Source organism: Pleurodeles waltl, chromosome 1_2, assembly GCF_031143425.1.
Source record: "Pleurodeles waltl isolate 20211129_DDA chromosome 1_2, aPleWal1.hap1.20221129, whole genome shotgun sequence".
Lineage (NCBI taxonomy): Eukaryota > Metazoa > Chordata > Amphibia > Caudata > Salamandridae > Pleurodeles > Pleurodeles waltl.
The window spans coordinates 157,961,624-157,977,045 of record NC_090437.1 but is presented as its reverse complement, the minus strand read 5'-3'; the positions used below and the strand labels follow the sequence as shown (position 1 = coordinate 157,977,045).

The window sequence follows — 15,422 nt, the reverse complement described above, 5'->3', positions numbered from 1 at the left end:
GTGATGCCTTTAAGATGCATACTATCTATCTCATAACATCAGAGCACCCACTTAAATCTAATCAAAATAGAAAAACAAAACAAGCAAGCGTATGTTTGGATCACATTGTTCATCCAACGTCCAAATGCTCTCACTTGCAAACTGTACCTGCGAATCCAAGTCTTCGCCTTTCATGCAGAAATTAGCATCAATGACATTCAATCCGACTAAGAGCCCGGCAATAATGGCACCTTCTTCTTCCATCATTAAAGCATTGGGTTCATAAAATTCACTGTGAAAGACAAACAAAGGGATTAATGCAGTAACCAGACTTCACAGTAAAACAAGTGAGCTTTTGCTTGAGATTGCATTAAAGACTAACAGACCAATCTCCCAGCTACTATTCCCATCCAAAGTCTTAGAGCAAATCAATAGATGCCTCACTAAATACCTCAACGACCACCAACTCCTTGACACCACTCAATATGGTTTCAGACCAAACCACAGCACAGAAACTGCTCTCACTGCCGCCACGCATGACATGAGCTTGACTATAAACAGAGAAGGCAAGGTGGCCCTCATCCTCCTGGAACTCTCTGCAGCATTTGACATGGTCTCCCACATCCATCCTCATCCTATGCATATACGATATTGAATACAAGGACATGCACTCCGATTAACCTGCCCCTTCCATACTAAACCCACTCAGTCAGCCTGAAGGAAGCCTGCAACTTTGTCGGCAGAGCTCCCCAAGTATTCTCAATGTGCCTGACATGCTTCAACGCATAGATAATTCCTCTAGCCTGTATCATCTACTCTTTTTAAATCAACCTTCTCTCCGACACAACAACACAGAACCTATTCCCTCCCTCACGTACAAGATGCCCAGTAACCAGATCAAGTTTAAAGCCTGCATGATTGAAATCGCTCACTGGATAAAGACTAACTGTCTGAATAACACCGAAATCATGATCTTCAAGAAGCGCATTTCACTGTGGGGCTCCACCTGGTGGCTAACAGAGCTAGGACAGACACCCACCTCCAACACTCATGGCAAGAACATTGCTATCGTCCTTGACCGCAAACCTGACATGATTACCCAAGTCAACACAGTCACCACTTCAAGCTTCCATACCCTGAAGATAATGTGGAAAATGTTCAAATGGCTCTCAATCTGCACCCAGAAAAAACTACATACGCCCCTGTCACAAGTAAACTGGACTATGGGAATACCCTCTAAGCCAAGATAAACAAAACGCACCAAAACGCTGCAGACCATTCAGAACTCAGTGGCCAGAATCACACTCAACCTTCCACACCTGAATGAGTTACACTCACTCTCCATACACAAACAAGAACAATTGAAACTCCTCCCCCTCCTTTTCAAGGCACTTCATTAAAGTGGCCCAACACTGCACCCAAATTCAATTCTTAACATGGAAGGTTGCCTTCCTAGTTGCAATTACGTCTTTACGAAGAGTAAGCGAAATACAAACCGTCACTATTGAAGAACCGTTCTTACAGGTACACAAGCATAAAGTTGTACTAAGAACAAACCCCAAATTTTTGCAAAAAGCGGTCTCCCCTTTTCATATAAATCAAACAGTGGAACTACCAGTCTTCTTCCCACAGCCAGAGTCTGTGGCAGAAAGAGCTCTACATACATTAGACATTAAAAGAGCTCTAATGTACTATATAGACAGAACAAAACCATTCAGAAAGACTAAATAACTGTTTGTAGCTTTCCAAAAACCTCATACAGGTAACCCCATATCAAAACAAGGGTTGGCAAGATGGACTGTAAGATGCATCCAAACATGCTACGTTAAAGCCAAAAGACAACTCTTAGTTACTCCTAAAGCACATTCTATAAGGGAAAAAGTTACTACAATGGCTTTTTAGGAAATATACCAAAGGCTGAAATATGCAAAGCAGCTACATGGTCAACACCACATACATTCACTAAACACTACTGTGTAGATGTTTTAGAAAGACAACAAGCCACAGGAGGTCAAGCTGTACTCAGAACATTATTTCAAACAACTTCAACTCCTACAGGCCGAGCACCGCTATTTTTTTTTTTATGGGAGGACAAACTGCTTTGTTGTCTATGCACAGCATGTGTATCTACAGCTACACATGCCACCGAACGGAAAATGTCACTTATCCAGTGTACATCTGTTTGTGACATGTTCCGCTACAGATTCACATGCACCCTCCCACCTCCCCGGGAGCCAGTAGTCGTTTAAGTTAAAAACATTTGTACATACATATATATATATATATATATATATATATACATATATATATATATATATATATATATATATATATATATATATATATATATATATATATATATATATTGAAAATGTCACTTACCCAGTGTACATCTGTTCGTGGCATTAGTCGCTGCAGATTCACATGTTTGGCACAGTCCGCTGCCTGGTGTTGGGCTCGGAGTATTACAAGTTGTTTTTCTTCGAAGAAGTCTTTTTGGCCACGGGACCGAAGGACTCCTCCCTCCTCGGCTCCATTGCGCATGGGCGTCGACTCCATCTTAGATTGTTTTCCCCGCAGAGGGTGAGGATGGAGTTGTTTGGTATAAATAGTGCCCATGCAATGGAGTGAATATGTATGTACGTTAAGAGTTTCTAATAATTATTTACAAATGTTCAGATGTTTAAGATTTATGATCTACTTCTAAACGGCTACAGGCTTCCCGGGGAGGTGGGAGGGTACATGTGAATCTGCAGCGACTAATGCCACGAACAGATGTACACTGGGTAATGAAAATGTCACTTACCCAGTGTACATCTGTTCGTGGCATCAGTCGCAGTAGATTCGCATGTTCTGCAATAGCTCGCCATCTGGTGTTGGGCCGGAGTGTTACAAGTTGTTTTTCTTCGAAGAAGCCTTTCGAGTCACGGGACCGAGTGACTCCTCCTTTTGTCTCCATTGCGCATGGGCGTCGACTCTATCCTCGATTGTTTTTCCCCGCAGAGGGTGAGGTAGGAGTTGAATTGTAGTAATAGTGCCCATGCAATGGAGTGACTAAGTATGCACCTATTTAAGGTTGAGATGATACATATATAAATAAATGAAGGTAACTTCCAAACTGCTACAGGCTCCCGGGGAGGCGGGTGGGCACATGCAAATCTACTGCGACTGATGCCACGAACAGATGTACACTGGGTAAGTGACATTTTCAGTTCGATGGCATCTGTCGCTGTAGATACGCATGTTCTGCATAGACTAGTAAGCAGTTATTTCCCCAAAAGCGGTGGATCAGCCTGTAGGAGTGGAAGTAGTCTGAAATAATGTCCTTAATACGGCTTGACCTACTGTGGCTTGTTGTGCGGATAACACGTCTACACAGTAGTGCTTGGTGAATGTGTGAGGCGTAGACCATGTGGCTGCCTTACATATTTCTTGCATTGGGATGTTTCCTAGAAAGGCCATGGTAGCACCTTTCTTTCTGGTTGAGTGTGCCCTTGGTGTAATGGGCAGCTGTCGTTTAGCTTTAAGGTAGCAGATTTGGATGCATTTAACTATCCATCTGGCTATACCTTGTTTTGAAATTGGGTTTCCTGCGTGAGGTTTTTGAAATGCAATAAAGAGTTGTTTAGTCTTTCTGATGTTTTTTGTTCTGTCAATGTAATACATTAATGCTCTTTTGACATCTAATGTATGTAGTGCCCTTTCAGCTACGGTATCTGGCTGTGGAAAGAACACTGGAAGTTCCACTGTTTGATTTAGATGGAACGGTGAAATAACCTTTGGCAAAAATTTAGGATTGGTTCTTAGGACGACTTTATTTTTGTGTAGTTGTATAAAAGGTTCCTGTATAGTAAACGCCTGAATCTCGCTTACTCTTCTTAGGGAAGTAATGGCGATGAGAAATGCCACCTTCCAGGTTAGGAACTGTATGTCGCAGGAGTGCATGGGTTCAAAAGGTGGACCCATAAGTCTAGTTAGGACAACATTTAGGTTCCATGAAGGAACAGGTGGTGTTCTTGGTGGTATAATTCTCCTAAGGCCCTCCATGAATGCTTTAATGACTGGTATCCTATATAGGGAAGTTGAATAGGTAGTTTGCAGGTATGCAGATATTGCTGCAAGGTGAATCTTAATGGAAGAGAAAGCTAGGTTAGATTTTTGTAAGTGAAGCAAGTAACCCACTACCTGTTCTGGAGTTGTGTGTAATGGTTGTATTTGATTAATATGGCAGTAGCAAACAAACCTCTTCCATTTACTTGCATAGCAGTGCCTGGTGGATGGCCTTCTGGCTTGTTTTATGACTTCCATACATTCTTGGGTAAGTTGTAAGTGCCCGAATTCTAGGATTTCAGGAGCCAGATTGCTAGATTCAGCGATGCTGGATCTGGGTGTCTGATCTTTTGGTTGTGCTGTGTCAACAGATCTGGCCTGTTGGGCAATTTGATGCAGGGTACCACTGATAGGTCTAGCAGCGTTGTGTACCAGGGTTGCCTTGCCCAAGTTGGTGCTATCAATATGAGTTTGAGTTTGCTTTGACTGAGTTTGTTTACCAGGTAAGGAAGGAGAGGGAGAGGAGGAAAAGCGTAAGCAAATATCCCTGACCAGTTCATCCATAGGGCATTGCCTTGGGATTGTTTGTGTGGGTATCTGGATGCGAAGTTTTGGCATTTTGCGTTCTCCCTTGTCGCAAACAAGTCTATCTGAGGTGTTCCCCAGAGTTTGAAATAAGTGTTCAGAATTTGGGGGTGAATTTCCCATTCGTGGACCTGTTGGTGATCTCGAGAGAGATTGTCTGCGAGTTGATTTTGTATCCCTGGTATAAACTGTGCAATTAGGCGAATTTGGTTGTGAATTGCCCAATGCCACATTTTTTGTGCTAGCAGGCTTAACTGCGTGGAGTGCGTCCCCCCCTGCTTGTTTAGATAATACATTGTTGTCATGTTGTCTGTTTTGACGAGAATGTATTTGTGAACTATTATTGGTTGGAAAGCTTTTAGTGCTTGAAAAACTGCTAGAAGTTCTAGGTGATTGATATGCAGTTTTGTTTGATGTACGTTCCATTGTCCTTGTATGCTGTGTTGATCGAGGTGTGCTCCCCACCCTGTCATGGAAGCATCTGTTGTTATTACGTATTGTGGCACTGGGTCTTGGAAAGGCCGCCCCTTGTTTAAATTTATGTTGTTCCACCACAGAAGCGAGAGGTAAGTTTGGCGGTCTATTAACACCAGATCTAGAAGGTGACCCTGTGCTTGAGACCACTGTGATGCTAGGCATTGTTGTAGGGGCCTCATGTGCAGTCTTGCGTTTGGGACAATGGCTATGCATGATGACATCATGCCTAGGAGTTGTAATACCATCTTTGCTTGTATCTTTTGTGTTGGATACATGCGTTGTATGATGGTGTTGAAATTTTGAATTCTTTGTGGACTTGGAGTGGCTACTCCTTTTGATGTGTCTATTATGGCTCCTAGGTATTGTTGTACCTTGCGTGGCAGAATTTTGGATTTTGTGAAATTGACGGTGAACCCTAGTTTGAAGAGGGTTTGTATGATATGATTTGTGTGATTTGAGCACTCTATTAACGAATGGGCCTTGATTAGCCAGTCGTCTAGATATGGGAACACATGTATCTGCTGCCTTCTTATGTGTGCTGCGACTACCGCTAGACATTTGGTAAAGACTCTTGGTGCGGTTGTTAATCCGAAAGGCAGTACCTTGAATTGGTAATGTATTCCTTTGAATACAAACCTTAGGTATTTCCTGTGCGATGGGTGTATTGGTATATGGAAATAAGCATCCTTGAGGTCTAAAGTTGCCATGTAGTCGTGCAGCTTTAGCAATGGCAATACTTCTTGTAGTGTGACCATGTGGAAGTGGTCTGATTTGATGAAAGTGTTCACTACTCTGAGGTCTAGGATTGGTCTCAGTGTTTTGTCCTTCTTTGGTATCAGAAAGTACAGTGAGTAAACTCCTGTGTTTATTTGTGTGTTTGGCACTAATTCGATTGCATTCTTTTGCAATAGTGCCTGCACTTCTATCTCCAGGAGATTGGAATGGTGTGTTGTTAAATTTTGTGCTTTTGGTGGTATGTTTGGAGGGAATTGTAGAAATTCTATGCAATAACCATGTTGGATAATTGCTAGAACCCAAGTGTCTGTAGTGATTTTCTCCCATGCTCTGTAATAATGACCTATTCGTCCCCCCACTGGTGTTGTGTGGAGGGGGTGAGTGACATGTGAGTCACTGTTTAGTAGTAGGGGTTTTGGGGCTTTGGAATCTTCCTCTATTTCTAGGGAATTGCCCTCCTCTATATTGTCCCCGAAAACCTCCTCTATACTGTCCTTGGTAACTGGACGGTGTGGCTTGTGAGGTGCTGGCTTGTGTGCTTTGACCCCGAAACCCCCCTCGAAAGGGCGTTTTACGGAATGAGCTGTAATTCCCTCTGCTCTGCGGGGAGTAGAGTGCGCCCATGGCTTTGGCAGTGTCCGTATCTTTTTTGAGTTTCTCAATCGCTGTGTCCACTTCTGGACCGAACAGTTCTTTTTCATTAAAAGGCATATTGAGAACTGCTTGTTGAATCTCTGGTTTAAATCCAGACGTTCGGAGCCATGCATGCCTTCTGATAGTTACAGATGTATTAATTGTCCGTGCAGCTGTATCTGCAGCGTCCATGGAGGAGCGGATCTGGTTGTTGGAGATGGCCTGTCCCTCCTCAACCACTTGTTTTGCCCTATTTTGTAAGTCCTTGGGCAGATGTTCAATGAGATGTTGCATCTCGTCCCAGTGGGCTCTGTCATAGCGCGCAAGTAGTGCCTGGGAGTTCGCGATGCGCCACTGGTTTGCAGCTTGTGCTGCGACTCTTTTACCAGCTGCATCAAACTTGCGGCTTTCTTTATCTGGGGGTGGTGCATCTCCAGATGTGTGAGAGTTGGCCCTTTTCCTAGCTGCTCCTACAACGACAGAGTCTGGTGGCAGCTGTGTAGTGATGAAAACCGGGTCCGTAGGAGGCGGCTTATACTTTTTTTCTACCCTTGGTGTGATTGCCATACTTTTAACCGGCTCCTTAAAGATGTCTTTTGCGTGGCGGAGCATACCAGGGAGCATAGGCAGGCTTTGGTATGAGCTGTGGGTGGAGGAGAGTGTGTTGAATAAGAAATCATCCTCGACCAGTTCTGAGTGGAGGCTTACGTGGTGAAATTGTGCTGCTCTAGCCACCACTTGAGAGTACGCGGTGCTGTCTTCTGGTGGAGATGGCTTCGCAGGGTATGCCTCCGGACTGTTATCTGACACTGGGGCGTCGTATAGGTCCCATGCGTCCTGATCTTGGTCACCCTGGCTCATGGTGGTGTGAGCTGGGGAGTGTGATGGAGTTTGTGCTGGTGAAACGTCAATCACGGGCGGAGGTGAGGGTGGTGGTGTAACTCTTTTCACCACTTTTGGTTGTGGTGTTTGTTCCGTCTGGAACTCCAACCTCCTCTTTCTCCTAATGGGGGGAAGGGTGCTTATTTTTCCTGTCCCCTGCTGAATGAAGATACGCTTTTGCGTATGGTCCACATCAGTTGCTTGTAGCTCTTCCTCAAACCTATGCTTCTGCATTTGGGAGGTTAGCGAGTGCTCTTCTGTATAAGAGCCTGAAGCTGGGTCGCTTGCAGTTTGTTTCGGCATCGAAACTTTGTCTGCGTGTTTTTTCGGCTCCGAGGTGACTTTTTTCCTTTTCGGGGCCGAAACCTCTCGGCGTCGATCTGTTTCTGTGCCGCTGTCTCGGCGTCGAGCCGTGTCCACACCGGCATCACGGTGTCGAGGCTTGTCTCCAGCACTTTCTCGGTCCCGAGAAGGCTGCGTGCCGGTGTCTCGACCGGAGTCGGACGATCTCGGCACTGTTTGGGCCTTTTTCGGTGCCGATGGTCGGTCACCGAATTTATGGGTCGAGCCATGGCCTGGTGGCAGTGGCGTCCCCTGGGCCTTGTAAATGTTTCTCTGTGTGGTTTTCGACGTCTTACTCACGGTTTGTGTATCGTCGAATCCTTCGGAGTCGGAGTCTTGGATCGAGAAGGTACCTTCCTCTTCCTGTTCCTCGAACTCCCGTTGGGCTGTCGGTGCGGACGCCATCTGAAGTCTTCTGGCTCGACGGTCTCGGAGTGTTTTTCGGGACCGAACGCACGACAGGCCTCGCAGGTGTCTTCGCTGTGCTCAGGTGACAGGCACAGGTTGCAGACCAAGTGTTGGTCTGTGTAGAGGTATTTATTGTGGCATTTGGGGCAGAAACGAAACGGGGTCCGTTCCATCGGCGTTCTTCAGCACGCGGTCGGGCCGACCAGGCCCCGACGGAGGATCGAAAAAACTACCCCGAAGGGCACCGGAGCTCTTCGATCTTCGATGCGGTGTTGAATGTAAGTACGCCGATCCCGAACGCAACAATACCGACGAAAATCTTCCGAAATTAGCTAATTTTCCGTTCCGAAACTCGGAGCGACAGGAACACGTCCGAACCCGATGGCGGAAAAAAAACAATCGAGGATAGAGTCGACGCCCATGCGCAATGGAGACAAAAGGAGGAGTCACTCGGTCCCGTGACTCGAAAGGCTTCTTCGAAGAAAAACAACTTGTAACACTCCGGCCCAACACCAGATGGCGAGCTATTGCAGAACATGCGTATCTACAGCGACAGATGCCATCGAACGTGACATTTTCAGTTCGATGGCATATGTTGCTGCAGATACACATGTTTGGCATAGACTATAAAGCAGTTACCTCCCCTAAAAGCGGTGGTTTAGCCTGTAGGAGTTGAAGTAGTTTGGAATAATGTTCTTAGTACAGCTTGGCCCACTGTAGCTTGTTGTGCATTTAGTACGTCTACACAGTAGTGTTTAGTAAACGTATGAGGCGTAGACCAGGTTGCAGCCTTACATATTTCGCTCATAGGAATGTTTCCTAGAAAGGCCATTGTAGCACCTTTCTTTCTGGTTGAGTGTGCCTTTGGTGTAATAGGCAATTCTCTTTTGGCTTTAAGATAGCATGTTTGAATGCATCTGACTATCCATCTAGCAATGCCTTGTTTAGAGATTGGATTTCCTATGTGTGGTTTTTGAAAAGCTATGAACAGTTGTTTTGTTTTCCTGATTAGCTTTGTTCTGTCAATGTAATACATTAATGCTCTTTTGATGTCTAATGTATGTAGTGCCCTTTCAGCCACAGAATTTGGTTGTGGGAAGAACACTGGCAATTCTACTGTTTGATTTAAATGGAATGTGAGATTACTTTTGGCAGAAATTTTGGATTTGTTCTGAGAACTATTTTATTGTTGTGTATTTGAATAAATGGTTCTTGTATGGTAAATGCCTGTATTTCACTTACTCTTCTGAGGGATGTGATTGCAATGAGAAATGCGACCTTCCAGGTTAGATATTGCATTTCACAGGAATGCATGGGTTCGAAAGGTGGACCCATGAGTCTTGTTAAGACGATGTTAAGATTCCATGAAGGAACTGGTGGTGTTCTTGGTGGTATAATTCTTTTTAGCCCTTCCATGAATGCTTTAATAACTGGTATTCTAAATAGAGACGATGAATGAGTAGTTTGTAGGTAAGCAGATATTGCTGCGAGGTGTATTTTTATAGATGAAAAAGCGAGATTTGCTTTTTGCAAATGTAGTAAGTATCCTACTATGTCTTTAGTAGAGGCATGTAATGGTTGTATTTGATTGGCATGGCAGTAGTAAACAAATCTTTTCCACTTAGATGCATAGCAGTGTCTAGTGGAAGGTTTTCTAGCTTGTTTTATGACCTCCATGCATTCTTGTGTGAGGTCTAAGTGTCCGAATTCTAGGATTTCAGGAGCCAAATTGCCAGATTCAATGATGCTGGGTTTGGATGCCTGATCTGTTGTTTGTGTTGTGTTAACAGATCTGGCCTGTTGGGTAGTTTGACATGCGGTACTAGTGAAAGGTCTAGTAGAGTTGTATACCAAGGTTGTCTTGCCCATGTGGGTGCTATTAGTATGAGTTTGAGTTGGTTTTGACTCAACTTGTTTACTAGATATGGAAGGAGAGGGAGAGGGGGAAAAGCGTACGCAAATATCCCTGACCAACTCATCCATAGAGCATTGCCTTGTGATTCGCGGTGTGGGTACCTGGATGCGAAGTTTTGGCATTTTGAGTTTTGTTTTGTTGCGAACAAATCTATCTGGGGTGTTCCCCAAATTTGAAAGTACTTGTTCAGAACTTGGGGGTGAATTTCCCATTCGTGGACTTGTTGGTGGTCTCGCGAAAGGTTGTCTGCTAGTTGGTTTTGTATTCCTGGGATAAATTGTGCTATTAGGCGAATGTTGTTGTGAATCGCCCACTGCCAAATTTTTTGTGTTAGGAGGCACAATTGTGTTGAGTGTGTTCCTCCTTGTTTGTTTAAATAATACATTGTTGTCATGTTGTCTGTTTTGACAAGAATGTATTTGTGTGTTATTATGGGTTGGAAGGCTTTTAACGCTAGAAATACTGCTAACAGTTCTAGGTAATTGATATGAAATTTTGTTTCGTGTATATCCCATTGTCCTTGAATGCTGTGGTGATTGAGGTGTGCTCCCCACCCTGTCATGGAAGCATCTGTTGTTATAACGTATTGAGGCACTGGGTCTTGAAATGTCCGCCCTTTGTTTAAATTTTTGCTGTTCCACCATAGAAGCGAGAGGTATGTTTGGCGGTCTACCAACACCAGATTTTGAAGTTGACCCTGTGCCTGTGACCATTGTGATGCTAGACACTGTTGTAAGGGTCGCATGTGTAGTCTTGCGTTTGGGACAATGGCTATGCATGATGACATCATGCCTAGAAGTTTTAGCACATGTTTTGCTTGTATCTTTTGGTTTGGAAACATAGCACTTATTACCTTGTGGAATGCCTGCACTCTTTGTGGACTTGGAGTGGCAATTCCTTTTGAGGTGTTGATGGTTGCTCCTAGATATTGTTGTGTTTGACACGGTTCTAGGTATGATTTTGTATAGTTGATGGAAAACCCCAGTTTGTGAAGGGTTTGTATGACAAATGTGGTGTCGTTTGCGCATTTTTTTACTGTGTTGGTCTTGATTAGCCAATCGTCTAGGTAAGGGAACACATGTATCTGTTGTCTCCTGATGTGTGCTGCTACTACTGCTAGACATTTTGTGAACACTCTTGGTGCAGTTGTTATTCCGAATGGCAACACCTTGAATTGGTAATGTATTCCTTTGAATACGAACCGTAGGTACTTTCTGTGAGAAGGGTGTATTGGTATATGAAAGTACGCATCCTTTAGGTCTAATGTGGTCATGTAATCTTGCTGTTTGAGCAGTGGAATGATGTCTTGTAGTGTGACCATGTGAAAATGGTCCGATATGATGTAGGTATTTAGTGTCCTGAGATCTAATATTGGTCTTAATGTTTTGTCTTTTTTTGGAATTAGAAAGTACAGGGAGTAAACTCCTGTGTTTTTTTGTTGTACTGGTACTAACTCTATTGCATCCTTTTGCAGTAGTGCTTGAACTTCTAGTCCTAAAAGTTCTAAATGTTGTGGTGACATTTTGCGTGTTTTGGGGGGGATGTTTGGTGGGAAGTTGTGGAATTCTATGCAATAGCCATGTTGGATTATTGCTAATACCCAATTGTCTGTTGTAATCTGTTGCCAAGATTGGTAGAATTGGCTTAGTCTTCCCCCACTGGTGTTGAGTGAAGGGGTTGCGTGACTTGAAAGTCACTGTTTAGGTGGAGGTGTTTTTGGAGTCTGGAATCTTCCCCTACTCCTTGGGAATTGACCCCCCCGATATCCCCTGAAACCTCCCCTTTGGAAGGAACCCTGATATGGTGTGGTTATTGTTTGTTGGCTGGTGGTGTCTGTGGGTTGGCCACGAAACCCCCCTCTAAATGGAGTTTTTCTGAAAGAGCCTCTGCTCTGCGGGGAGTAGAGTGCGCCCATGGCCTTGGCCGTGTCCTTTTTAAGTTTTTCAATGGCTGTATCCACTTCAGAGCCAAAAAGTTGTTTCTCGTTGAAGGGCATATTAAGGACAGCCTGCTGGATTTCAGGTTTGAAGCCTGAAGTGCGTAGCCAAGCGTGTCTCCTTATGGTGACAGCAGTGTTGACTGTTCTTGCTGCAGTATCGGCTGCGTCTAGTGAAGAGCGGATTTGATTGTTTGAGATCGTTTGTCCCTCTTCCACTATTTGCTGCGCCCTTTTTTGGTATTCCTGGGGAAGATGGTCTACGAGAAGTTGCATCTCGTCCCAGTGTGCGCGGTCATATCTGGCCAGCAGCGCTTGTGAATTTGCGATGCGCCACTGGTTGGCTGCCTGTGATGCTACTCTTTTCCCTGCCGCATCAAATTTTCGGCTTTCTTTGTCCGGAGGTGGGGCGTCGCCAGATGTATGTGAATTTGCTCTCTTGCGAGCTGCCCCTACTACCACGGAGTCAGGTGGTAACTGCGAAGTAATAAACACTGGGTCTGTGGGTGGTGGTTTGTATTTCTTATCCACCCTTGGGGTGATGGCTCTTGATTTTACGGGCTCTTCAAAAATTTGTTTTGCGTGCCGTAACATCCCTGGTAGCATTGGGAGACATTGATATTGGCTGTGTGTAGCCGAGAGGGTGTTAAATAAAAAATCATCCTCTATAGGATCGGAATGCAGTTGGACATTGTGGAATTCTGCTGCCCTAGCCACCAGTTGCGAGTATGAGGTACTGTCCTCTGGCGGTGACGGCTTTGTGGGGTATGACTCGGGATCATTGTCCGGCACTGGGGTGTCATACAGGTCCCAAGCGTCTTGATCCTGATCGTCATGACTTATGGTAGTTTGCGCTGGTGAGTGCATTTGTGGCGGTGTTTGTGCCGGCGATGCCTGTGGTGGAGAGGGCGGAGGCGTGACTTTTTTAACCACTTTGGCTTGTGGTTGTGCGTCATCCTTTGGAAGTCCGATCCTTCTTTTCCTCATGATTGGGGGAAGGGTTGATATCTTCCCTGTGTCGTGCTGGATGTACAGTCTCTTTTGTGTGTAGTCCGATTCTACACTTTGGAGCTCTTGTCCAGATCTGTGCATTTGGCGACTTATTCCTTGTTCCTCTGAGTAGGATGAAGGTGTGGTATTTTTCGGCGCCGAGAGAGAATTTTTTTTTCGGTTTCGGCACCGACAGAATTTTTGTTCCTTTCGGCATGGATTCTCGGTGCCAATGTTTTTCGGTGCCGGTATCTTGTTTTTGTCTCTCGGAGCCGCTTTCTCGGCTCCGAGGTTGCTCCATGGCGGTCCCTCGACCGGAGTCGGGTGACTTCGCTATGGGCGTGCCCTTTTTCGGCGCCTTCGACGGGTCGCCTGTTTTATGGGTCGAGCCATGGCCTGTTGGCAGTGGCGTCCCCTGGGCTTTCGGTTTGTCGATGGATTTACTTTTCGACGTCTTACTCACAGTTTGTTGCTGTTGTTCGACGTCGGAGTCTCCGGATTCTGATTCCGGAACCGAGAATGTTTCCTCTTCCTCGTCGAAACGTTGTTTTGTCGACGTGGACGCCATTTGTTGACGCCTGGCTCTTCGGTCCCGGAGTGTTTTTCTGGACCGGAAGGCTCGACAGGCTTCACAGGTATCCTCCTTGTGCTCGGGGGACAAGCACAAGTTACAGACCAAGTGCTGATCTGTATAAGGATACTTACTGTGACATTTTGGGCAGAAACGAAACGGGGTCCGTTCCATCGGCTTCGATGTCGCACGCGGTCGGGCCGACCAGGCCCCGATGGGGGATCGAAACTACCCCAAAGTCTTCCGATGATCGGTGTCGATGTACCTAACTATCCCGATACCGAACGGAACAATACCGACGCTTTCTTCCGAGATTCTGACTAACTTTCCGAACCGAAACACGGAGCGAAAAGGAATACGTCCGAACCCGACAGCGGAAAAAAACAATCTAAGATGGAGTCGACGCCCATGCGCAATGGAGCCGAGGAGGGAGGAGTCCTTCGGTCCCGTGACCAAAAAGACTTCTTCGAAGAAAAACAACTTGTAATACTCCGAGCCCAACACCAGGCAGCGGACTGTGCCAAACATGTGAATCTGCAGCAACATATGCCATCGAACATATATATATATATATATATATATATATATATATATATATATATATATATATATGTATATATAGAGAGAGAGAGATTTGCATTAGCATGGACATCTCTTTTCTTTTCACCTATATACTCTATCACTCCTACCTTACCCTCTGCGGGAAAACAATCTAACATGAAGTCGATGCCCATGCGCAATGGAACCGAGGAGGAGTCACTCGATCTTGTGACTCGAAAACACTTCTTCGAAGAAAAACAATTTGTAACACTCCGAGCCCAACACTAGATGGCAGAAGTATAATGCACAGCATGTGTATCTGCAGCTACACATGCCACCGAACATATATATATATATATATATATATATATATATATATATAAATACACACACACACATATAAATATATATCTCTCACTCCCTCCACAATGAAACCGTATTACACTGACTATAAGAGCAGACTAACACCAAGTGACAACTGCTCTTTCTTTCATTACTAAGCAGGGTAGCCACCATTAAAATGAAGGTGATACCTAGGTTGCTGTATCACCTTTAGCAAAAACAAAAGTAAAAGGATGTCTCTTCATCGGGGTGGGGGTTAAACATTCCTTTGTTAGGGCTGGTTGAAAATCGAGAATCTCTAATTTGCAATGTTTTCTGCAAGGAAGCCCAGGGGACTGAAGCTCTCTAACAACATTCAGTACCACTAAGCAGCTCACTGTTTACCACAATGAGAACTTAGGCAATGTACAAGAATGTAAATGGGAAATGTTATCAGGATTACAGCCAGGTTGGAGATGTGCTTCATATCTAGTGCGCATACCTGGTAATGTAGCCTTTCTGCAAGGAAATCTTAGGCCACACCAAAGCTTTTCAGGGTACTTAATTCCTCTGAACCCAGCACTAATTAGGATTGGAGATTATTTGTAAATGAGTCACTAATGGCTAAACAACTATTTACCCTGAAATAGAAGATAAAGTCCCCACCAAACACCTATGAGTGGGTCCCAAATTTATGGGTATTGACAGCAAAGTAGAGACTATCATGGGATTGGTTGGATCGTGGAAAATGTGAAATTGGAAGCCTTTACTGAAATATTTAAACAAAGGCTCACAAACTTTGGCTGGTCTTAGATCTCTTTGTTCCTTGAGACTTGCCAATGACTTACTTGATAAGCGAGAAATGGGGAGTTTTAACCTACTTACCTTTAAAATGATATAGCTGGTGGCTATTCCTAGGTTGAAAGTAGGGGTACGAGGATATGGGACTGCTGCTAAATGAGATGGCATTTTGTTTTGTACAAGGTGTCATATACAGAAGTGGTTGTTATAACTTCTGTTCAAACTTAATAAAACTCTCTGTGTGGAAAAAAATATTT

The 15,422-nt window shown here is 44.6% G+C and overlaps 1 protein-coding gene across 14 annotated transcripts in view; it reads right to left on the bottom strand.

The window, feature by feature from the left end:
* Positions 1-15,422, bottom strand: part of RUFY3 (RUN and FYVE domain containing 3) — a 341,239-nt gene that overhangs the window by 169,251 nt on the left and 156,566 nt on the right. For all 14 annotated transcript variants that reach the window (XR_011204687.1, XM_069236852.1, XM_069236853.1 and 11 more), the window contains one exon: positions 148-271. Coding sequence is in view for 13 of the 14 variants with exons in the window: in XM_069236852.1 (XP_069092953.1) it covers positions 148-271 (124 nt within the window). In the remaining variant the exon portion in view is untranslated. The remainder of the gene's footprint in view (positions 1-147; positions 272-15,422) is intronic.